The 25,372-nt window shown below is 35.7% G+C and overlaps 1 protein-coding gene across 3 annotated transcripts in view; it reads left to right on the top strand.

The window, feature by feature from the left end:
* The window catches only part of LOC150084856 (muscle-specific protein 300 kDa-like), a 1,257,473-nt gene that overhangs the window by 19,927 nt on the left and 1,212,174 nt on the right, over window positions 1–25,372 (top strand). For all 3 annotated transcript variants that reach the window (XM_090376651.1, XM_090376652.1, XM_090376650.1), the window contains exons 2-4: window positions 4,275–4,439; window positions 13,683–13,900; window positions 14,276–14,384. In XM_090376651.1, coding sequence (XP_090232777.1) covers window positions 4,362–4,439; window positions 13,683–13,900; window positions 14,276–14,384 — 405 coding nt within the window. In that variant the 5' untranslated portion in view covers window positions 4,275–4,361. The remainder of the gene's footprint in view (window positions 1–4,274; window positions 4,440–13,682; window positions 13,901–14,275; window positions 14,385–25,372) is intronic.

Below are 25,372 nucleotides of genomic sequence, written 5' to 3'. Positions count from 1 at the left end.
ACACGTAGTCTTGTACCATTACAAATTCCAATTTTTTATACCTAATTTTCTTAAAACTATAACAGTTGTGTTTACCTTTGAAAGTAGTTTATGCGGAGGTAAACCTGAAAGCTCCACAGAATAAAGTGTTTCGGGTGTTACAGAGTTGCATTCTTCAGCATTACAACTGTCAGGCATAATTTCGTCTCATGAATAAACTATTTTCAATTCTCCTGGAATCGTAATTTCGGATAAAAGTTTTTCATTCAGCGAACAGTATTATTTGTTATGGCTAACTTGAAACCTTTCTTCCGAAGGAGTTTCAATACTTCCAAAAACATTGTGTATTGAATTTCCTGAACTGCAAATATTTTCAGGCATCTTTATTTGATCATTTTCATCTTTTACCAATTTATCATTTTTTATGATTTTTTTTTCTTTTTTATCAATGATTGGCGTTTCAGTAGTGCTATCAACAATTTGTGACTCATTTTTTTGCTCTTTTTGTGTCTTTCTTAATTGTGAAGTCTTTAATTTATTATAATCATATAATCACTGGTTTCTTTGATATCAGGATTTTTAAGTGCTGCTTCATACTCTTTAATATCTTTTCTTTTCTTTTCTTCTCAGCCTTTCTGATATGATCTTTCTCTTATCTATTAACCCCAGGGGCTCACATCTGGTAAGTATGGGCTTGGCAAACCCAGGGTCCTGAGCTGGATATCATCATTCGTCTCTTTCTTGGTGATTCCCTTCTGCTTCTGACTCTCTCTCTCTCTCTCTCTCTCTCTCTCTCAGGGTAACTTGGGAAATTTTTTTGACTGGTGCAGCATAAGCCTCAGGCTTCCTTGCACTATATGATTAATAATAATAATAATAATAATTGTTATTATTATTGCAATTATTAACAACATTGCTAATAGCTGAAGAAACTTTTGAAAAAATTGAATCATTGCCTTGAGACATGTACAATTATAAAACTAAACCCCACAATATACAACAGCCGAACTGTCAACATTGTGTGACATCATGATGCTACTAAATGCTATCAGGTAAGGAGTCATTGCTGTGGTATATGCAGCTTAATTTAAGTGACGTGCCTAGGCATGGTCTTTGAAACAGCCGTGTAAATCACTTTGTTGTCATATGACCCAATAGCAGTTAGCACTGCCTTGCAGAAAGCAAAAAGTGTGCACGTGAAAAAGCACTATTTTCCAAAATATTATTTTATATCGGGTGCTTATAAAATAAGTATCCCTATTCAGGAGACCCCTAGTGTTAAAACGCTTAGAGACAGCACTGTGAAAATCGGTGGGTATGTCATTTAGGGTCATCATCATCATCATCATCATCAGCCATTTTCAATCCACTGCAGGATGAAGGCCTCTCCAGCAACTTTCCAGTTCCTTCTGTTTTGAGCACTAGCCATCCATTTACTACTCAAAAACTCATGAATTTCATCTATCCATCTCCGCCTTTGTCTTCCAGGTTTTCTTCTAGCTCCTCTTGGGTACCATTCTGTGATTTTCTTAGTCCATCTGTCATCATGTCTTCGAGCTATGTGTCCTGCCCAAGACCATTTTAGTTCTTTAGTTTTGATAAGAATGTCCTTTACTTGAGTTTGCTGCCTAATCCATGTGTTTCTCTTCTTATCTAACAGTCTGATTCCCAGTATAATTCGTTCCATTCTTCGCTGTGTAGTTCTCAGCTTCTCTTCCATTCTTTTGGTGAGTGCCCAAGTTTCACTTCCATAAGTCATGGTGGGGAGTATACATTGATTCATTATTTTACGTTTCAGACAAACTGGGATATTGCTCTTCAGTATGTGACTATATTTCCTGAATGCTATCCATCCAAAATTTATTCTTCTCTTGACTTCCAGCCATTTATCATTATTACAGCTAATAACTTGTCCCAGATAAGTATATGACTCCACCTTTTCAATTACTGCTGCTTCAATCATTATTTCCCTTTCCATGGCATACTTGTTCATCATTACTTTTGTTTTAGCCATATTCATCTTTAGTCCAAAATCCTTACTAACTGTGCATAACTGATTAAGATTTTCCTCTAATTCTTTGGGATCATGGCTTTTGACCACAATGTCATCTGCAAATCGTAAATGGTTTAGGTACTCTCCGTTCACATTGACTCCTTTCTGCGACCAGTCTAATCTTCTGAAAGCTTCTTCAAGGGCAGCAGTAAACAGCTTCGGAGATATTGTGTCTCCTTGTCGAACTCCTTTCTCGATTTTAAATTTGCTACTGTCTTTGTCTAGTCTAATAAAGGATGTAGCACTCTCATATATTTTCTTCAAAATCATAATATATGGAGTATCTATGCCTTGTCTTTCCAGTGCCCGAAACATTGCCTTATGCCGTATGGAGTCAAATGCCTTTTCATAATCCACAAATGCCAGGCATAATGGTGTTTTATATTCATTTGCTTTCTCCATTAGCTAGCTGTGATATTACGTGAAGGTGATCCATAGTTGAGAATCCTGTCTTAAAGCCAGCTTGCTCTTTCGGTTGATTCTCATCAAGTATTCTTTCTAATCTGTTAGTAATGACCCTTGTGAACAACTTGTAGATATGGGATAACAAGCTAATTGGTCTGTAATTTCCAATTTCTGATTTATCTCCTTTCTTATGCAGCAAAACTATAATTGCATTATTCCACTGCTTAGGCATCACACCTTTTCTAATGCACTTTGTGAAGAGCCTTGCCAGTTTTTGTGTTATGTCTCTTCCTCCCAATTTTAACAACTCTAAAGTAACTTCATCTTCCCCCGGGGCTTTCCGATTCTTCATTTTCTTCAGTGCATGTTCTACCTCATCAGGAAGAATATCGGGTATGTCGTATGTGTTGCTACTTTGCAATCCATCTTCCCCACTGCTGGCATCATTCCCCTGCTCCTTGTATAATTCTCTATAGTAGTCTTCTGCTATTTGAATTATGCCTTCTCTGCTGTTTATAAGTACACCATCGCTATTCTTCAGTTTCAGTATCATTTGTCTTTCTGTATTACTGCTCATGGCTGCTGATTTAAATCCTTTGTTTTCCCTTAATGCTTGTTCTACTTTTCTTGTGTTAAATCTTCTTATGTCATCTCTGAGTCTCTTTCTAATGGCTTTGCATAACTCAGTATACTCAATTTTCTCCCTGTCAGTGTTTTTTTTGCTCTTCATTTGTCGTCTTTGGTTCATCATGACAAGTGTTTTTTGACTAATTTTTTCTTCTTTGGATTTCTGTTTCCCTATAGGTTTCTTGGGCTTTATCACTTTCAGAAAGTTGTAATATTCCTCGTCGATATCTTGGTCCTGAGCAGTCTGCAGAAGCTCAAACTTGTTCTTAAGTTCCAGTACATACTGCTTATTCTCCTCCTCTGTTATTTCAAAGACCTTTGTATTATTTACTCGAGTCAGTTTTTTCCTTTCCTTTCCTACATCTATATCAAGTGTACATCTTACCATTCTGTGATCACTTCCCACATTTACCTTATTCAGGACGGTAACATCATTCACAATATATCTTCTGTTAGTGAGGATGAAGTCGATTTCATTAGTTGTTAATCCATTTGGACTCTTCCATGTCCACTTTCTGTTCACCCTTTTCTTGAAAAAAGTGTTCATTACTGACAGTCCTTGAGATTCTGCAAATTCCACAAGTCTTTCACCTCTTTTATTTCTTTCACCAATTCCAAAATTTCCTATAGTTCCTCTTTCTGCGTTGTTTTGCCTTTTTCCAACCTTAGCATTGAAGTCCCCCGTAATAATAGTGTAGTGGGTTTTCTGCTCATCTAGAAGACTCTCAATTTCAGTGTACATTTCTTCAACCTCTTCATCATCATGGCTCGATGTTGGTGCATAAATCATTTAGGGTATGGGGAAGTGATTTGTAGAAGGAAAAAAGTTAGTTCACTGTAAACATGAGATGGAATACTTAACTTAGGATTAGATTTTAATATCAGAACTTAGAAATCTCCAGATATTGTTCTATGTGCTTTCCTTCACTTGAGATGACATTCTGAAAATGGAAGACTGCGTGCAACACAGTTTTGCATAGCATCTCATTGGGGATGTTGGCTACATGCTGTCCAATGCTTGCTTTCAAATTGAAAAGCATCTGTATGTTGCTACGGTAAACTCTTTCTTTCAGGTATCCCCATAGCCAGAAATCACAATGATCAGTTACTTATTTTTCAAATCACTGTACAGTGATCTGAAAAATAAGGAATGATCTGAGAAATTGACAAATCAGTGGTTATTTTAATATATTAAAATTTTCTTTTACAGGAATCCTTAAGAAAGCTCCAAGGTTTGTTGAAAACACAAAAGAATTATGAACAAGCTAAAGTGGATCTTCAGAACTGGCTAAGTGTAATGGATCAAAAATTGCAAACAGCTCCAGATACTGTTGGAGATAAACAGAGTTTAGAAGCTAGGCTGCATACATTGAAGGTAAAATACCAAGGTTTAAAAATTCTAGAGAACAGTATTTTAATTTTAATTTATATTAACTATAAATTCATAATGTTACATTTGTCTTAAAATGAAAATATGAAAACTATTAAAGTTCTTGAAGGATAAACAACCTTCCTGGTGCAGCTTTAAGCAATAAAACTGACTAACTGAATAAAACATGATAGAAGGGAATGGTTTGTATTTAGTTTACTTAATGTTTTAATACACGTCACTGTGTGCACCTTTATGTAGTACTTAGTCCGTACCCAATTTTTCATTGTGTCTTTTGGGTATGTCATCACTAACCATTGCTGTTGCATCACAGATTCTGACTTTTACTTTTTTGTGTTTTTTAAAACCTTCACAAAACAGTATTTGAATACCCATACAAAGAAATCCTTGGATGTAATCGTCACGTTAATGTTGTAGCTAATGGGTGAGTCAATCATGGCCAATCCATCGTGGAAAATGTTATCAACAGTGGTGAGCTTTAGTAGGCTTGCAAGAGCCCATTGTTATTTTTTTTTTTAAATTTTCGAGCCCATTGCTGAGATGATAATTTATTTTACAAATGAAATCCTGAATGCAATTATTGAGTATCCTGAGCCAAAACTACGGTGGAGCGAGCAGGGCCCCATTCCCACCATTTTAATGGCACAATCAATCCGTTATGTATTTTAAAATTGCTTTATTTTTGATTTAATTATAGTCGGACCTCTGTTTAACGAACTTATTTATAGCGAAATTTTTTGATTCCCCTTGGTAATTACATTTAAAATAGGTTCTGTTGAAGGAAGAAAATTTCCACATAATGAACAGATTAGGAGAGACAACTTTGTATGCATGTTCTGACCTCTGGGCTTTAGGCAATTTAGGTAATTAGAAATTGCAAATTAAGGGTGAAAGGGATTACTGTTTCACAATTTTAGTGGTGTCCGTAAAACTTATGCAATCACATACCAAGAAGTCATACTAGTCAATATGCTTTCCATAGCCAGTCAGAGATTCTCAACACGGATTATAGCCTCTTGTCAACCTGTGTTGTGGTTCCCCTTTACTCTGACAAACGGGCTTATGTTTTTCGGAGAAGTGAGTGATCCAAGCCTTCCAATAGATTTCTCCTGTCTATGTTTACATGGTCATAGTAGCTGAATATCTGTGTGATTCCCACATTTTGCACTGTATTCAATGAACTAGTGACAGTAGCAACGTAGAGGGGGGGGTTGAGGCAACTAAGATATTATATAAACTTTACGAAGATATTTTTGTCAGATTTTGAAACTTTGTTGAGCCTTTCACTGTGTAGAAAATGTTCTAAAATATAATGGCATGCAAACAATAATTAAAAAAAAAAAAAAAACTGTATCACCAATTTCCAAAAAACTAGTGCGAATTAAGTATGATTGCTAAAGAACTTGATGTGGAAACTATAAAGATCGGTCGTGTGTTCTGGCCTCGATGAGCAGTGTGTAGCTTGCGGACAGCAATTGTGGGTTGGAGGAATTATCCCGCTTTGTGCAAACATTTTGAATCAGAAGTTAAATATTCTGGATTATTAAATCGACTTTTAAATTTGGAATTTGTTAGCCATTTAGCACTAATGATCGACATCCTGAAAGAGCTCTCTTACCTTTTAGAAGCTTTACAGAATCACAATGATCAAAGCATATAAATTAATTATTCGAACTATCAATGCTGTTGCTAATTTGAAAAATTCTGAAGGATATTATGAAGCTAAAATTTAGAGCATGTTGAAGTGGAAAGAATTTGAAGGAATCAAAATCGAAAGAAAAAAATTACCTCATGACAGGTTATTAAATGCATTGTTTTATCCTTAAAAGATAAGTTATTAATGCAACAGGGCGATTTTAAATTAAATAAAGAAAATAATGATACCATTGAAAGAGATTTTAAATATATACTACCCGAAATCATGGAATATGAAAGAACTTTCGTCTCGGTGGCAAGACAGTTGAAAACCAAATAAGAAATTTAAGTTTTCTGATAAAATATGAAATAAAAATTAATGATTTTAGAGATTTTGTCAAAGACATTTTATCTTTAAAATTGAGTGAAATTACCTTTTCAAATAAGAAAGCCGAAAATATCTTTGAAACCATTGCAATTAGCTGTGCTGAAGCCGATTGAGCTTTCAGCATAATGAATAATATTGTGACAATTAAACACATTGCAGATTATAATGCCCGTGCATCTAAATGCAAAATCATTGCTTCAATTTGATCCAGATGGTTATATCAAATCATTCCTCTGTAATCATCACTCAGCTATTGAGCAAAGCAGAAGTTCGACAACAAATATTAATATAGGAGACTGGCAGAATTACTTAACAAGTACAAGACAATGCTGAAAAAAAGCTGTGAGTTAGGGTTGAATTTGAAAGTGTCTGCAAATCTGCCCAGACATGATAAGAGGGAGTATATGATGAGAGTCTTATCGATCAATTCTGCCCTGGAGAGATTGTGCAAGGCTCAAGGGGTAGAATTTTTCTCAGCCTGGTCTGTGCTTGTTAACAGGAGAGACTGCATCTACAGGGATGGGATACACTTAAATAGAAAGGGTGTAAGAATATTTGCTGATGCTATCAAGGCAGAGTCAGGTGGGTCGGAAAAGCAAGGCTTTTGTGGATTTATTCGATGATTGTTTTCTACAGCAGCATGTTCGGGAGGTAACTAGAGGGAGCAATACTCTTGATCCGATTATCAGTAGTGATTTTTCATGCATCAAGAACTTGCTGATAAAGGAACCACTAGGTGGCTGTGATCACAGTATGCTGAAGTGGGATTTACTCAAAGAGGTAACTACCATCATGGGTAAAGGGAAGGGTGTTTGCTTTCGTAAAGGTGACTATGGTGGTCTAAGACAGTATTTAAATTCTATACGGTGGAACCAACTGATGATGTTACCAACAGCAAATTCAAAATGGGAAGCATTCAAAGAATTAATCTTGGAAGCTACTAGGCTTTTCATACCAACAAAGAAATATTGTTCAAGATTTAGGCCTAAATGGATGTCAGATGAACTAATTAGACATGTGACAGAGAAGAAAAATGCATGGGATACATTTAACGTAACATGTGACACAGAAGCCTATGATAAATATAAGCTGGTCTGTAACCAAGTTACACAGGAGGTTAGGCAGGCAAAAGCAGATTGCAAAGAATGCAAAGAAAATCAGCAAAGAATTTCTTTACTTATGTAAATTCTAGAAGAAATTGGATGAATCAGATTGGTCCACTTGATATCGATGGTTCAACTACGTAGCTTACTCTGGCAGTAAGCTAGATAATCTTGTAATTGTTTTTTTTTTTTTTTTTTTTCAGGAGCATTAGCAACTAGGGCCATATTGCTCCGGGATATGCGGTGGTCATTCCCTGACCTTTCCACATCCTCCTTATTTGGTGGTGACTGGCTTGAATCCCGGTCTAATTAAGAAACGTGTGCTACGCACTTCTGCTCTTTCCCACCTGGCTACGGAGGCACCTATCTTGTAATAACTGAGAGTAAAGTGGAGAAGAAATTGTTGAAGATAAACATAAGAAAGGCACCTGGGGTGGATGGAATCTATCCAGTTGTATTAAAGGAGGCATCAAAGGAAGTAAGCAAACCCTTAGCCATAATTATGAGAGCATCCTTGGACTCAGGGGAGGTCCCAATGGACTGGAGATGTGCAAATGTGTCGCCAATTCACAAAGGGGGATCGAAGGGTGACATGAGTAATTACAGGCCAGTAAGTTTAACTTCTGTTCCGGGTAAAATAATGGAGTCACTGGTTAAATATGCATTGCAGGATCATCTAGACAAGACTGTACCAATAATTCAGACACAGCATGGGTTTGTTAAGGGAAAGTCTTGTCTGACAAATTTGATTGGATATTATGATGTAGTCACAAAGGAACTGGATGCAAAGAATAACTTTGATATCATATATTTGGATCTTAGAAAGGCCTTTGATACTTGACTTTGTGCAGCAGTCTTCCATGTTGAATGTGGAAGACTGCTGCACAAATTGGAGCAGTGTGGCATTGGAGGCAAATTGCTGCTATGGAGGCGCCTCCGTAGTCAGGTGGGCAGGAGCAGCAATGCATAGCACATGCTTCTTGATTAGACCGGCGTTCGAGCCTGTAACCACCAAATACGGAGGTTGTGGAAAGGTCAGGGAATGACCACCGCATATCCTGGAGCAATATCGCCTTAGTTGCTAATGCTCCTAAAAATCCAAATAACAAACAAACAGCTGCTATGGATAAAGGGATGGTTGAGTGGGAGAAGACAGAGTGTGGTAATCAATGGACACTGCTCTTTGTGGACTAATGTTATTAGTGGAGTCCCTCAGGGTTCAGTGTTGGGTTCGTTATGGCTTAATGGGCTTAATGTCCAAGTTTGCAGACGATACAAAGGTTGGCAGGGTTGTTAATGACACTAATGACAGTACACTGCAACAGGATCTAGAAAAGTTGAGCAGATGGGCTGAGAGGTGGCAAATGAAGTTTAACATTGACAAATGTAAAGTACTACCTATGGGAAGCAGTAATTCCAGAGTAACATGTCAACTCTATGGTACCACACTGGCAGTGGTAGAGAATGAAAAGGATCTGGGGGTAATTGTGCAAGCAGATATGAAGGTTACTGAGCAGTGCAGACAGTCTGCAAGAGTAGCTCGTGTCTTGTCAATGATATACAGAAATTTTTCTAGCAGGGATGAGGAAGTGATTATCCCCACACTTTGAGTACTGTTTACATGTCTGGAGGCCTCATTTTAAGAAGGATGTAGAGCTGTTGGAACGAGTACAGAAAAGGGCAACAAGATTAGTGAATGGAACAAAGGGTTGCTCTTATGAAAAAGGTGTAAGTTTTGCAAATTACAGTGTCTGGAGACTGGGCACCTGCGAGGTGATCTGATTGAGGTGTATAAAGCATTGAATGGTTTGAGCATGCTCAATGTGGATGGGATTCTTCCTCTTGCTCAGAATAATCGCCTGAGAGGGCATAAATTCAAATTGAGGAAAGACGGTTGTAGGATGGATGTGCGGAAGTTTGCCTTTAACCAGCGGGTGCTTGATTGCTGGACCAAACTTTCATCTATGCTATATAAGCTTGCTTTCTTGCATCATGTGCCTTTGCTAATGCTAATGCTAAAGAAATAAATTCTATATGGCAATTTTTAGAATAAATTTTTCTTGAATATTTGTGAAATAATTTTTTTTCATGTAATCTGTGATTTTTTGTGTACTTTTTCTAGAAAGTTCGGTTTTTAAGTAATATTTGTTTTTATATTGTGGAATGTTTTGTGATAGTTTTTGTTATTTGTAATATGGGAAATATTTCATGTTATTTTTTATTCAGAATATTAAAATTTTATCATGAAAAAATGTATCTATTATATTTCCCTAGTTGTTAAAAAAAGCCAAATAAAAACATTACGCATGTGCTGGGCATGCGCATTAGATGGTTTATGCGAAACATCCTTCATGTTTCTTTTAGGTATTTTTATTTGCATATATCAATTTCATAATAAAAGAGATTTTTTATTGTAAATATTTTATTGATCATTCACATATTGTCATAATTTCTGGAAGACAAGGTATAATGGATTTATGATAACTAAAGTAAGAGATGTATACTTGCGAGTGCAACGTATCTAAATATCTTCTAAAAAAGCATCAATTGATGTACTGATCTTGTAGTTGAAGCGACATACGCATCTGTTAGAGGAACCTAACAATGGAATGTTATGAAAATGCAAGACGAAAAAAGAAATTGTTGCAATCATACTTACTGCAGTATTAACTTCAGGAATTATGATTGTGACATCACACTATTTAAAAAGTTAGAACTCCAGACACTGTCATATCCAGTTATCATCGTAAGGCGAGGCATGACAACCAGGTTTTTAAATTTTTTTTTTTTTTTTAGATAGACCTAGGATATTTAAGGGGATAATAAGCCACATCTGTCCACCCCCCCTAATCCGACCCTGACTCGAGATATCATACCAGTCATGAAAAATCCTTCATGCGCTCTAATCACACTACTAGTATAGCGAGCGTGGGAAGCGCCTCTAGTGGAAGATGTGGATGACATCATTTCCATGACAGATCAAATTTACTCGGTAGAAAGTTGGAAAAACTGCAAACCCATTGTTAAAATATTCACAGCTCACCACTGGTTATCAAGGGCTTTTCACACTATCACAACTCAGTATGGTTCCAACACTCTCATCCTGTCAAAAGATAATATCTAATTGCAAGTCTTGGAAATACAAATCTCCCCAACCCTCCAGCATATTCAGATAAACTGAGTGTGGATATCTGATTTAATCTTTCTGTAAATCACATGGACTGTTTCATGTGGGGTCACCATTTTTTCCTATGTTTCATTTGCATTACAGTGGTAACGCTGTTATAAACAACCTTCCTGGTTCATTTTAACTACATTGCTTTTACACTGAGTCCCTCAATTAATCAGCCAAATAACATTGAATGGCCACTACTTAGAAACAAAAATTAAACCATTTAAGTAAAATGTTTTCAGAGTGAGTGGGCCTGTTGTATTGGAATCCATAGAGATACAAAAAATAATGCATATGTCCAGTGAAATATTTTAATTGACTTTGGAGCTTTCGAGGCTGAATGTGCCTCTTTATCTTTTGTTGATAAAGTCACATTCAGCCTCGAAAGCTCCAAAGTCAATTAAAATATTTCACTAGATATATGCATTATTATTTGTAAAATGTTTTCAGTTGCTTGTACCATTGAAACAAAATCATTCCTTTCAATTTTGTGTGGTTCAGTTCAGACATTATTAACATTATTAACAATTTCTGAGTGAATTTTTTATGAGGAATTTAGAAGTTTATTTATGAGGAATTTAGAATTGACAAACCACATACAAAATATTATTATTTAATATTAAATAATAATAATAATATTATAAATAATAATATTTTTTATTATTAGCTTTTAAATATTATTATTTTTGTCTGTTTTGACACTATAAAGTGTCAAAACAGACAAAATTCACATTAGAGTGGGATTATTGTCAAAAGCAAAAATGAAAATAAAATTTTATTTAATTGAAGAAAAATCACAAAAATATTAAAAAATAATAAAAAAAAACAAAAATTTGTGATTACTGATTTTTTAATTTGCAAAAATATCCTCTATGTTTATATATGTACTATTTTATTCATTTTTATCAACTTCTGGTTCTGAATTCCAGAGAATTTTTTCATTTTTGGCTTATTTAAGCCCACATTGTTTTGAAGCTTGTTAAATGATCTGTCTTCCTATGCTGATTTTTGAAAGTATCATAAATATAAAAACAGCTATTATTGCTTGTAAACAAGTTTGTATTATTTGTTCATAGATCAAATTACATGTCTCTGGAGAGTTTCAAGAGAACCTGTATAGAAGTAATTTATTGATATGGCGTTTTAAAATATATATGTGCATACTTGCAAAAGCGTTTTTGCTGTTCAGAGACTTTGTAGACACCTTGTATTTCTAGTTTCTCACTGGATTTTAAGTTGATTTTTCTAATCAATAACATGATAATGAAAAATGATTTTTGGCAAATAATCATTGGTTCAGTGCTATTGCACTAAACATATCAAGTAATGTTTACTTGCCTAGTAGCCACTATTACTATTAGCAGTTTTACTTAATAATACCCATGTTGATGCTGGTTTGTTATCAGGACAATTAGCTAATTGTTTCCTCCTATTTTTAAAATATTAGGGAAACCTTGTATCTCTGTTATATAAATTTAGCAATAATTTGCCATTTAGGAAATGCTATTTTTTTTTACAGACTCCATTTCTGAAGCACTGATTTTATAGATACCACTTATGAAACACTGATTATAGAGGAAAACCTGCTGTGCAAAATTTATTCATTGTTGTATAACAGTGTGACAGTGTGAACTTATTTCTTTATTATATTTGTGACACACATGAGCAGGGGGAAACATTAAAAATTAAAAACTGTATAAATCTGATAACCGTACTGAATTAATACCAATTAAATTTTTTTTCCTATATTAAAAAGAGAAAAAAAAAAAAAAGAGGAAAAGGTGAATATAATTCATTATTATTAAAAGAATAGAAATAATAAAATTATGTTCAGAATTTGGCCAAAAATATTAGGCATTATCAAAGTACATAAACTAGGTTTTCATAGGTTACATTACATAGGTACATAGGTTTCCATAGGGCCAACATTGTCACTTCAGTTTATTTATTTCCTGCTTCCAACTGCCCGATTTCAATATCAGCTTTCATGAGTGAGTTTCCCAAATGTGCTTGTGCTCCTTGTAGCCAGTTTCCAATAGGATTGTGCTCTGTGGAATATCCACCCCTATTGGGCATTCCTATTATACAGGTCAGGAGGCCTCATTTTAGGAAGGATGTAGAGCTGATGGAACAAGCACAGAGAAGGGCAGTGAGATTGGTGAATGAAACAAAGGGTTACTCTTACGAAGAAAGGCTTAAGTTCTGCAGATTGCAGTGTCTGGAGACTAGGCACCTGTAAGGTGATCTGATTCAGTTGTATAAGGCCTTGAATGGTTTGAGCAAGCTCAATGCTGATGGGATTCTTCCTCTTGTCCAGATTAATTGCCTGAGGGGACATAAATTCAAATTGAGGAAAAACAGTTGTAGGATAGATGTGTAGAAATTTGCCTTTAGCCAGTATGTGGTTGATTGCTGGAACAAACTTCCATCTGTCATTGTAGTAGTTGACAGCTTAAATAAATTAAAGGCAGAACTAGACAAACATTTAGAGTGAATGAATGGATGAAATGGGAAGTTTTTTTTTTTTTTGGCTGATGCTGCATAAGCTTGCCTTCTTGCATCATATGCCTCTACTAATGCTAATGCTATTAGAGCAACTGTAGTTAAAAGTTAAATTCAACATAATGTCTAATGACTTTCATAATTCTTTTTCATCAATTAACATTTCCCCTACATTTCAAAGGTGCATAAAAATTAATCTATAATAATGTATGTAAGCATTACTTGAAAATGAGATTGGAAAGGGCCATCTAGTTAGTATTCTAATTTATATTAAGCATTACTTGAAAATGAGATTGGAAAGGGCCATCTAGTTAATATTCTAATTTATATTAAGCATTACTTGAAAATGAGATTGGAAAGGGCCATCTAGTTAGTATTCTAATTTATATAATCTAAATTTCAAATTCTCATGTTTCTCTTTTTCGTAGAACCTTCTTTCCAAGAAAGAACAAAGTGTGATTCTCCTTGCTTCTGTTACTGATGCTGGGGAAACTATTTACTTGAGTTTGAGTATGGACGGAAGAGACCAGATTCGCTCCGAAATGAGATTGCTCAGAGAATCTTGGGCAGCAAAATGGGAACAGATTAATGAAGCTATCAAAAGTATTGAGTCTGCTTTGATGGCATGGGGAACATTTGAAGACAGGTATGTGTGTGTCCATACATTCATGCATGTGTTATTAGATAGAAGTATTTATTACATATATATATATATATATATATATATATACATATTTTTCCATTATGTATTGTAGATTTCAAACAAGTGAAACCTGAGAATTATATTAGTTAATTACTAATATGGCTAGGAATCATATTTCATAATAATAATCATCATAATTCAAAGTAATAATAAGCTTTTGTGTTTTTAGTCACTCTAAACAATTTTTCCTATGTTATGGAGAAATTTGAATAAGTTTATTGAAACTAAATTACTGAATCTCATTTTTATAGGATATAGGCATTAAAATATTTTATTACACCTGAACATGCAAGTTATTTCTCTTTCTTTTTTTTTCAGTTGCAAACAAGTTGCAACATGGTTATCAGAGCTTGCAAATCAGATTTGTAAGGAGGTACAGCTAAAACCAAATCTTTCAGAAAAGAGAGCTCAGTTGCAGAGTTATAAGGTAAAATTTAATGATATTGTTAGCACCCTTTGTCTCTTAACTTTTGTAATTACATATTAAACTCAAACAATATTTTTAGCTTGAAATTGAGCAAAATCATTCTAAAATCTCCAAAAGGTGTAAAGAAATTTAAGATTAAAATCTATATATTTAAGGATAAATTAATTTATTAAATTAATTAAATTAGTGAAGAGGCTTTAAGTTGTGATGTATGGGTTTTTCAATGTTATAAAGAAATTGAGAATCATTTGTCTTCATAATATTGCCCACTATTGTGAGAATTTTCTGTATTTTATTTTGGAAAAAAAATACAGAAAAATTGGTATTTCACAAATACAAATTCTAGTAAGGTTTACAAATTAAAATAATATTACATAGTCTCCAATTACATGCATGTAAGACACATCACAGTATGTGTCTTACACATACTGTGATGTGACTTACACATGCACAAAACAAAAACAACATTAACTTCCTTAGGAATTTTAAAAAAAAAAAAGGTTCCTTAATGGATCTTTTATATAATTGATCACTTTATCACAATTCCACATCCAAATCAAAATTATTAAACATGCAATTTTTTGCATGTTAAATAAAAAAGTACTAGATTTTCTAAACATTTTTAAGTTTAAAAGGTTGTACTAGCAGGACTTTGGGGGTATTGGAGTAAGGAGATTCCGCTTATTGAAAAATGTCAGTTGTCCAGGTAAATATTCTTCCGCATAACAACTCAAGGAGAGTTGATAATGCCATCCAACTCTGCTGATCCATAATAGGTGTAAGTTGCTGATTCAAAATCAGTTGAGCCAGTAATGAAGAAATATTAGTCTTACCACAAAAGGAACAAATTGTTGAACATTGGACCAACAAAAAGGAGATAAGGTGACAATAATATTTACTGATTATTGATTTACATCAAGTCAGTTTTCAATCATCGATACCAGAAAGCTCTAATTAATTTCAATCACTGAACTATAACGTTTGATGAAATTACAGTTTTCTGTCTAAAATTAACTTACCAGAAAATGAAACTTTTCTTATGGGGAAACAACTTTTGATGACTCAAAAGTACTGGACAAGATCCCAGTAATTTACATCAAGTAAAGATCAGCTATTTTGTCTTACTAAAATTTACTGACAATCCAAAGGATTGTCAGTAAATTTTAGTAATAGATATATGCCTTTGAATGAATCATGAATGATTCGTGATCCATTCTAAATTTATACAAAGGCATATATAACTCTAGGAATAGTCTTGGCAAAGAGATTAACGTGTTCACTGAACATAAAATGTTTGGATGAGAACCCTTCCTCCCATTCCCAAGAATCCAATTTCACTCCTTTAATGAAACTAATTGTGTTAAGAAAAAAAAATCTTTTTGTTAAAATTAACTTATTAAATCTGAGGACCACAATTAAAAATAATCTTGAATAAATTAAGCTATGCTGTCATATTAAGTCAAATAATCTTGAAGTAAAATTAAATGAGAAGAAATCTGAATGGAATCAAAAGCCAACATAATATCAAGAAAAGATTGCAAGGCACTGCATTCAAAATGAAACTTAATAGAGCAGAAAAAAATGATATGGAAACGTTACAGAGTGATAAAAAGTGCTGAAGTTTATAACAGATATAAACTGATCTACAGTGGCTGTCAAAAAACTGCATCACTTGTGAATTTTGCAAATAATGTGTTTTGTACTGTATTGTGGGTTGCAGAAATGTTTGAAATGCATAATAGTATTATATTAACTTGTCATTAAATATTTAAATTATTGTCAAAAATATTTAAATCAACAAAATAAGTTCTCATTATTTTGTTATTCCTCCTCGAGCTGCAATTACAGCCTTGCAACAATCTGGCATAGAGTTAATCAACTTCTGGATATACGGTTGCCAAATTTCATGGCACCACACCCTTACGGTGCTCTCCTGCAGATGAGTCTTACTTGTTGGCTTTTTCTGAGAAATATTAGACGACATTATATACCAGCAGTTTTCAATTAGGCTCAAATTTGGACTGTTGCTGGGCCAGTCCAACACTGTAATGACAGCTCTGAGGTATGAGTGCACCTTAAGGGAGAAAAAAGAGGGAAAACATGGGTGTAAGTATGTTTTAAGTCTTGTTAGACAAGAAGACAAACTCATCATTAAATCTAAATAGCATAAAACCTTTTACCAATTTTGCTGTGTGGCAAGGTGTGGAGTCCTGTTAAAAAAATGCAGTTTTGGACATCTATTTGGTGATCCCTAATAACGGGTTTCAGGCACTCCTCCCAGATAGTAGTATAGGTTTCTGCATTCACCGTTCTGTTAATAAACTTAATTTGCCCCACCCCTTTGCCTGTTATGTATCCCCAGACCATCTGACTGGCAGGGAACTTTACAGTTCATGTTATGCAGTCAGGATGGCATGCCTCTGATTTTCGTCTTCTGACATATCGCTTCCCATCCGAGCTATGCAGGTTGAATTTCGATTCGTCAGAAAAGATGATGGTGTCTCATTACTCTTTTGTCCATGAAACATGTATTTTAAGCCAAGCAAGTTGCTTCTTCCTCATTTGTTGGGTCAACAAAGGCTTTTTATTGGGCTAATAGGCATGCAAACCACATTCCGAAAGCCGTCTGTGGATAGTTTGTGCACTTCTTTCAACACAGGCCATCTCAAAGTCCAGTTTTAGATCAGGAGCACTAGCATGGTTATTAAGAAGGCATAGCTATTTCAAATATCAATCTTAGGATGGTGTAGTCACTCTCTTATGGCCTGATCCAGGTCTTCTCTTCACATTATCGGTTTCATGCTTTAATTTCAACACTCAGGATACTATTGACTGGTGGCAGCCTATTTTATCTGTGATAGGATGTGTAGAAAGCCTTTCTTGGGACAGAGCAACAGCTACACTTTTTTTTTTCTTGGTGTCAACTGAACATATGGAGTCATGCTTGTACCTCCACAAAACAGGATACTAATGAGTGTGTATATCCTTCCAACGCCGTAGTTATAGAAACTGTTGATGCAATAGAAGCATTATCTGATGCAATATCTTTGCTTTGCAACAAACAAAATGACTGTAATCAAACAATATCATATACATTTCACTACAAATTTTACTTTTTTTAAGGTGATGCAGTTTTTTTTGTCCACCACTGTATAATAGTACCACAGAAAAGATTAGACTGGCAAAGGCAGATTATGAGAATTCACTAGCCAAGAGAGCAAAGAGCTGGGACAAGGAGTTGCCCACATATGTCAATACAAAGAAAAGAACAAATCAGATCAGACCTTTATGTAATGAGTGTGAAAAAGCCTTAGCTAATCCAGTTGATGTTGCAGATGAACAGAATGTACTTTGCATCGACATATACAAAAGAAAAACCCTTCATGGAGACTGTGCGATTAGAGTTGCAAAGCATGAAATTAGTGATATTAAAATTTAAGATGATTATTATTAGAAATCTTTTTGAGCTTAAAAGCAAATAAGGCTCCTGGAGTTCTTGGCGTATACCTGCTAATTTTGAGGGAGGTAGTAAGAAAGTGCATTGAACTATTAAGGTTATGTATGAGGGTTTCACTGGACTCTGAGATTCCCTTGGATTGAGCGAATACCAGTGTATTGCCAATATTGCGGTTATAAGAAAAAAGTGGGTAACTGCAGACTTGTCAGTCAAACTTCAGTGGTAGGGAGAATCATGGAGGCAATGATCAAGAGAGCAGTACAGGATTATTTAGATAGAAATGGAATTCTGAATGAAACAGCATGGTTTTGTAAAGGGAAAATTATGTTTAACTAACCTGGCTAGTTATTTTGACAGAGCCACTCATGAATTGGATGCAGGAAATAATATTAACATTGTTTACTTGGATTTTATATAGAGCATTTGGCTTACAAGAGGTTACTTTAAAGGCTGGAACGTGTAGGAATCACAGGGAAATCCTTAGAACATGCAATCCACTGATTACATACATCTGCAGAGCAGGATGTGGAGGGTTGTGATTAATGGTTATGCTTCAAAATGGGGTAATATAAGAAATGGAGTTCCCCAGTGGTTGGCACCATTATTTTGATTTTCCTAAATGATATCAATGAAATGATACAGAACATGATGTCCAGTCGGTAAAGTAGTTAGGAACATGACCAAGCAGAGCAACTTCTTCAGAACAACTTAGATAGACTTCAAGAATGGCCAAAAAAGTGGCAGCTATGTTTTAATGTAGAAAAATTCAAGGTCTTGCATTTGGGGAATAGCAATCCCAAAATAACTTACATACTTTGTATATATATATTGTTCTTGTTTTTACTCCGGCACGACCACCAGGTCAGTGGAGTTTACAATAAAATCAATCAATACAAATGTTAATCATATTTAGTAGTCATGGGCTTGAACCCTGGTCCACTCAAAGATCGTGTGCTACTGCACTCATGCTCTTGACCACTCAGCTATTTTGGGAGTTATGAAATGGTTGAACATGAAGTTCTCCAAATAGTACAGACAGGTGGCAAGGAAAGGCCACGATGTTCATTCGATGATTTATCGAACATTTGTTTATAAAGATAGGGAGGTCATAAACCTATGGTATAAGGCAGTTGTAAGACCACACTTGGAATACTGTGTTCGAGCATCGAGACTGCACTTAAAAAAAAATCCTTTGAGCTTCTTGAAAGTGTATAAAGATGGGCAACATGCTTGTTGAGATTAGCAAGAGGGCATCCATATGAGGAAAAAATTCCAATATGTGGGCTATAGAGCTTAGAAACTAAACACCTTAAAGGCAACTTGATTGAGGTATATAAGGTTCTGAGAGGTGAAAGAAAAATGAATGAGGGTGGAATTTTCATTGTTATAAATGATTCCAGAACTAGGGTCCATAAATTCAAATTATGGGTGAAGATTTTTGGACTAGATTGCAGGATATTTTCTTTTAACAGCAAGTTGTAAACTTCTGGAATAAGTTACTTTCATGGGTAGTTGAAGCTGACAGCTTGGGGGAAATTCAGTCAGCTGGATAGACACCGATTTGAGGCAGGCATAAGATAGTTTATTTTATTATTTATGTATAATTGTTTTTTTTTTAAATTAATTATTAAAAAAAGGTTGACCTGGGCAGCAAAAGCCTAGGGTTTTCTTGCACCGTATGGCTAATCCTAATACTAACTCATACACATAGCAGTTAACATAACAGATAATGCATAATAGATAATAGATAATATACAGATTTCTCATTAAAAATTTGAACTGTAAAAATTTTTATCAAAACCTTTTTTATAAGTTTCAGTAATAATGAATGGATACACTGGTGTTCAAAGAAAGTGCATCACCCCTTAAATTTGTAATTGTCTGAATAACATAAGTATATGGCAATATTCTTTACAGATTGCATCAGATAAGATTGACACACATAGGGGATGATGAAATATTGCATCAGCTGTTACTTTCAGCTATATAAGCATGCTGTGCAAGAGTTACAGTCATTCCTTGCTTGTGTCAGGATGGCTAGTTACGTACAGTTGACACCACGAAGAAAGAGTGCTATTGTTGCTTTACGTGAGGAAGGATGTTCTTCCCGTCGTATTGCTTATAGAGTGCCTTGATATCAGTCGACAGTGAGTTGATTTCTTTCCAAACTCAAGAATACTGGTTCTGCTGATAGGAAAAAAGGAACCAGTCAGAAGTCAGAAGAACTGTGCAGTAACAGTCAGAAGACATCTCTTCAAAAATAGACTTATAGCCCGTCATCCTAAGAAGAAGCCTCTCCTCACACAAAAAATGAAAAAGGCCTAATTAATTTGTTGTAAGGAGCATGTCAAATGGACCCCTGAGAAGTACAAGTCAGTTATTTTCTTGGATGAGAAGAAATTCAACTTGCATGGCTCTGATGGGAGACAAATGATTTGCCGTAGATGTGGTAAAAAATACCATCCAGACTGTATGGAGTCTACAGTGAAATTCCCTACCAGCCAAATGATATGGGAGTGCATTTTATATTGCAGAGTAGGTCAGTCAGCTGAAGTTTATGAAAGGGTCTGTAAATGCCAATGGATACCTGGCTATATTGGAAGGCAAATTGCTGCCAACTATTAGAGACCATTTCAACCTGCCAAGTAATTGCATCTTTCAGGATGATTCTGCTTCTTGTAAGTAGGCATTTCTGTAGTTACTTTAGCTTCATTTCTGCATTAGAGGTTCGACAGTAATGTGTTTACATTTGTTACAGGTTGAGAAAATTGTTGGAAGAACAGTCCATTACAACTCTTGGCTGGGCAGGAAACAGCCAGGACCTGAATCCTGTAGAGAACTATTCGCATCATGTGGAATCTGCAGTTGCCAGAAAGAAACCAAAGACCCTTCATGAATTTGAGGAAACCATAATTTGTGTGTGGAACCACAAACTATCAGTTGATTATCTTCAGAAATTGATCTTGTCATGCCTCGACAGTGTGCTTCAGCCGTTTGGACCAGAGGCGGTTCAACTAAATATTAGTTTGCACCTGGTGAACTTTTCATTATGTTTTCCATTTTCGAAATGAAACTGAAGCAAATTGAGGGCTTCTGATAACATTTCGTGGCAGAGAAGAAAAATGCATGGGTTGCATATAGATTATCAGGTGACACAGAAGCCTATGGTAGATATAAGCTAGTCTGTAATCAAGTCACAAAGGAGGTTAGATAGGCGAAGGCAGATTACGAGAAATCTTTGGCAAAGGATGCTGAGAAAAACAGCAAGGATTTCTTTACTTATATAAATGCTAAAAGGAAGGGGATGAATCAGATTGGATCTATGCAGTTATAATAAAGGAGGCGGCAAAGGAACTAAGCAAACCTTTAGCCATAATTATGAGAGCATCCTTGGACTCAGGGGGAGTTCCCCACGGACTGGAGATGTGCAAATGTATCCCCAATTCACAAAGGGGGATTGAAGAGTGACATGAATTACAGACCAGTTAGTTTAACTTCTGTTCTGGGTAAAATAATGGAGTCACTGGTTAAAGATACATTGCAGCATTATCTAGACAAGACTGCAGCAATAATTCAGACACAGCATTGGTTTGTTAAAGGAAAGTCTTGTCTGACAAATTTGATTGGATATTATGATGTGGTTACAAAGGAACTGGATGCAAAAAATAATTTTGTTATCATATACTTGGATTTCAGGAAAGCTGCTGACACTGTTGCGCATGGAAGACTACTGTATAAATTGTAGAAGAATGGTATTAAGGGTAAGTTGCTACAATGGATAAAAGGATGGTTGAGTGGGAGAAGACAGAGGGTGGTAATCAATGGGCGCTGCTCTTCATGGACTAATGTTATTAGTGAAATCCCACAGAGTTTGGTGTTGGGTTCACTGTTGTTTTGTATATTTATCAATGATATTGATGAAGGTATATCAGGCTTAGTGTCGAAGTTTGCAGATGATACAAAGGTTGGCAGGGTTGTTAATCACAGTAATGGGAGTGTGCTACTGCAACAGGATCTAGAAAATTTGGGAAGATGGGCTGAAAAGTGGCAACTGAAGTTTAACCTTGACAAATGCAAAGTACTGCATATTCGTAGAAGTAACCCCAGAGGAACATACTTCGGTACTACACGTAGGGTGGTGGAAAATGAAAACGACCTGGGAATAATTGTGCAGTCAGATATGAAGTTTTCTGAACAATGCAGACAGGCTGCAAGAGCAGGTCATGGGATTTTGTCAATGATATACATGAATTTTGCTAGCAGGGAAATGGAGGTGATTGTCCCTCTGTATAAGGCAATGGTCAGGCCACGCCTTGAGTGCTGTGTACAGGTCGGAGGCCTTATTTTAGGAAGGATGTAGATTTGCTTCAGCGTGTACAGAGAAGGGCAACAAGATGGTGAGGGGAATGAAGGGATCCTCTTACCAAGAGAGGCTTAAGTTCTGCAAATTGCAGCAGCTGGAAACTAGGCCCCTACGAGGTGTTCTGATTGAATATATAAAAGGCCTTGAATGGGTTGAGCACGCTGAATTCTGATGGGATTCTTCCACTTGTTCAGATTACAACCCTAAGGGGGCATAAATTCAAATCGAGGAAAGACAGCTGTAGAGATGTGCGGAAATTTGCCTTTAGCCAACGGGTAGTTAATTGCTGGAACAAACTTCCATCTGTCATTGTAGAAGTTGATAGGTTAAATAAATTTAAGGAGGAACTGGACAAACATTTAGAGGGAATGGCTGTGTGAATTTTTTTTTTTTTTTTTTTTTGCTGATGCTACATAAGCTCATACGCTTGCTATCTTGTATCACATGCCATGATTACTATTACTATTTCAACTTAATTGTCTTGTTTACCAAAACTGTTGTATAAAGGTTGCAAATGCTCATTTTGGAATATTTTGAGAGCAACTGTCAAATATTACTTAGCCTTGCCTTAACTATTAATAAATATCTTTTGTTTGTATTTCTATTTCTGATGCTAGACATTAACCCCGGGGGCTCACATCTGGTGAGTATGGGCTTGGCACACCTAGGGTCCTGAGCCTAGGTGTATCGTCATTCTTCTCTTTCTTGGTGATTCCTTCTACTTCTGACTCTCTCTCTCTCTCTCTCTGGATAATTCAGAAATTTATTATTTTGGCTGGTGCAGCATAAGCCTTAGGCTTCCTTGCACTGTATGGCTAATAATAATAATAATAATAATAAAATTAAAAAAAAGTAATGCAACATACCATCACAAAAAAGGGTTAGAAATGTGAACTTCGTAGGTGATGCACTTTCTTGGAACACTAGTGTATATTGAGACTCTATTGAGCCGAATCTATATTGAATTAATTATTGTCGGTAACTCTATTGTCAGAGAAATGGGAAATATGTTGTGGAAAAAAGGATCAGTGGAATAGAGAAGGATAGATATCATCTTTTAAGGACACAAAAGGAGATATTATAGTACACGTTGGCACTACTGACATTAAGGGTAAGAGAACTGAGCACTTACCTAACAAGTATGGTCAATGTTGGAAAAAAGTTGTGAATTAGTATTGAATTCGAAAATGTCTGCAATTCTGCCGAGACACGATAGGAGAGAGTATATGTTGAGTGTCTTGTCAACTAATTCAACTCTGGAGAAAATGTGTAAGGCTAACTGTGTAGAATATTTTTTTCAGCATGGTCAGTGGACCATGCTGAAAAGTGCTTGTAACAGGAGACGCTGTTTTTACAGGGATGGGATACATTTGAATAGAAGGAGTGCAAGAATATTTGGTGATTCTATTGAGGCAATGATAGGTGGATCGAAAAACTGCTAAATTTGGTGGGGATAAACAGACTAATAGTTTGAGCCACTGGTACAGGTGAAAGTGATTCTTGCATTGCTACTATTGGTACATGCAGCAGCCTAGAAAAGCAAGGTATCTGGGATTTCAGGTTTTGCTGTGGGTCATTATGGAATCACTGAATACATGAGTTTTGTTAAGGTAATTAAGAGTAAAAACACATGTGTGTATACTTACATGTATGCTAATGCTAGGAGCATTGTAAATAAATTTTAAGAATTTGAAGCACTCATTAAGTCATTGTATTCAGATATTATAGGAATAGCAGCGATATGGTGTTACTCAGACATAACTGATGCTGAATTTGTATATAGGGAGTATAATGTATACAGGATGGAGAGAGAGAGAGAGAGGACAAGAGAGGTGGAGAGGTTATGCTCTTTAAGAAGAATATTAAATCTAAAGCAGCGAATACAGTTCACTTTGATGATGAGTGCGAGGTTCAGTCCATTTAGTGTGATATAAGCACTGGAAAAACAAAATTGCGATTACGAATGTGTTATAGGGCTGATGGCTGTGATGAGTATACCAAACAGCTATATGGGGAAATAGAGTGAGCCAGCAACTCAGAATGTCTCATAGTGAGGGATTTTAACTTTCCAGATATTGACTGGAATTTGTGGATTGGTCACTCACACACTAGCATCAGCATCAGCATTAGAATTAGTAGAGACATATGATGCAAGAAAAAAGCTTATACAGCATCAGCCAAAAAAAAAAAAAAAAAAAACCCCTTCCCATTTCACCTATCCATTCACTCCAAATGTTTGTCTAGTTCTGCCTTGAATTTATTTGAACTGTTAACTTCTACAACAACAGATGAAAGTTTGTTCCAACGATCAACCACCCCTGCTGGCTAAAGGCAAATTTCCACACATCTGTTCTACAGCTTTCTTTCCTCAGTTTAAATTTATGTCCCTTAAGGCAATTAATTTGGGCAAGAGGAAGAATCCTATCAGCATTGAGCTTGCTCAAACCATTCAAAGACTTATACACCTCTATCAGATCACCTTACAGGTGCCTAATCTCTAGACACTGCAATTAAGCCTTTCTTCATAAGGGCAATCCTTTGTTCCATTCACCAATTAGCATTAGCATTAGCATTAGCATTAGTAGAGGCATTTGATGCAAGAAAGCAAGCTTATGCAGCATCAGCCAAAAAAAAAAAAAAAAAAACCCCACTTCCACTTCACTCCTCTGTTCGTTCAAAATACCTGTCCAGCTGAGCCTTAAACTTATTTAGGCTATCAACCTCCACCACAAGGGATGGAAGTCTGTTCCACCAACCAACCACCCGCTGGCTAAAGGCAAATTTCCACACGTCTATCCTACATCTGTCTTTCCTCAATTTGAATTTATGCCCTCTCAGGTGATTTTTCTGGCTAGAGGAAGAATCCCATCAGCATTGAGCATGCTTAAACCATTCAAGGCTTTATACACCTCTATCAGAACACCTCGCTGGTGCCTAGTCTCCTGACACTGTAATTTGCAAAACTTAAGCCTTTCTTCGTAAGAGCAACCCTTTGTTCCATTCACTAATCTTGTTGCCCTTCTCTGTACTCGTTCCAGCAGCTCTACATCCTTCTTGAAATGAGGCCGCCAGACCTGTATACAGTACTCTAGGTGTGGCCTGACCATTGCCTTATACAATGGAATAATCACCTCCTTATCCCTGCTGGAAAAATTCCTGTATATCATT

Source organism: Mastigoproctus giganteus, chromosome 6 (genome assembly GCF_048544385.1).
Source record: "Mastigoproctus giganteus isolate SK-2022 chromosome 6, ASM4854438v1, whole genome shotgun sequence".
In the NCBI taxonomy this organism is placed as follows: domain Eukaryota; kingdom Metazoa; phylum Arthropoda; class Arachnida; order Uropygi; family Thelyphonidae; genus Mastigoproctus; species Mastigoproctus giganteus.
This window is presented reverse-complemented; position numbering and strand designations above follow the sequence as displayed.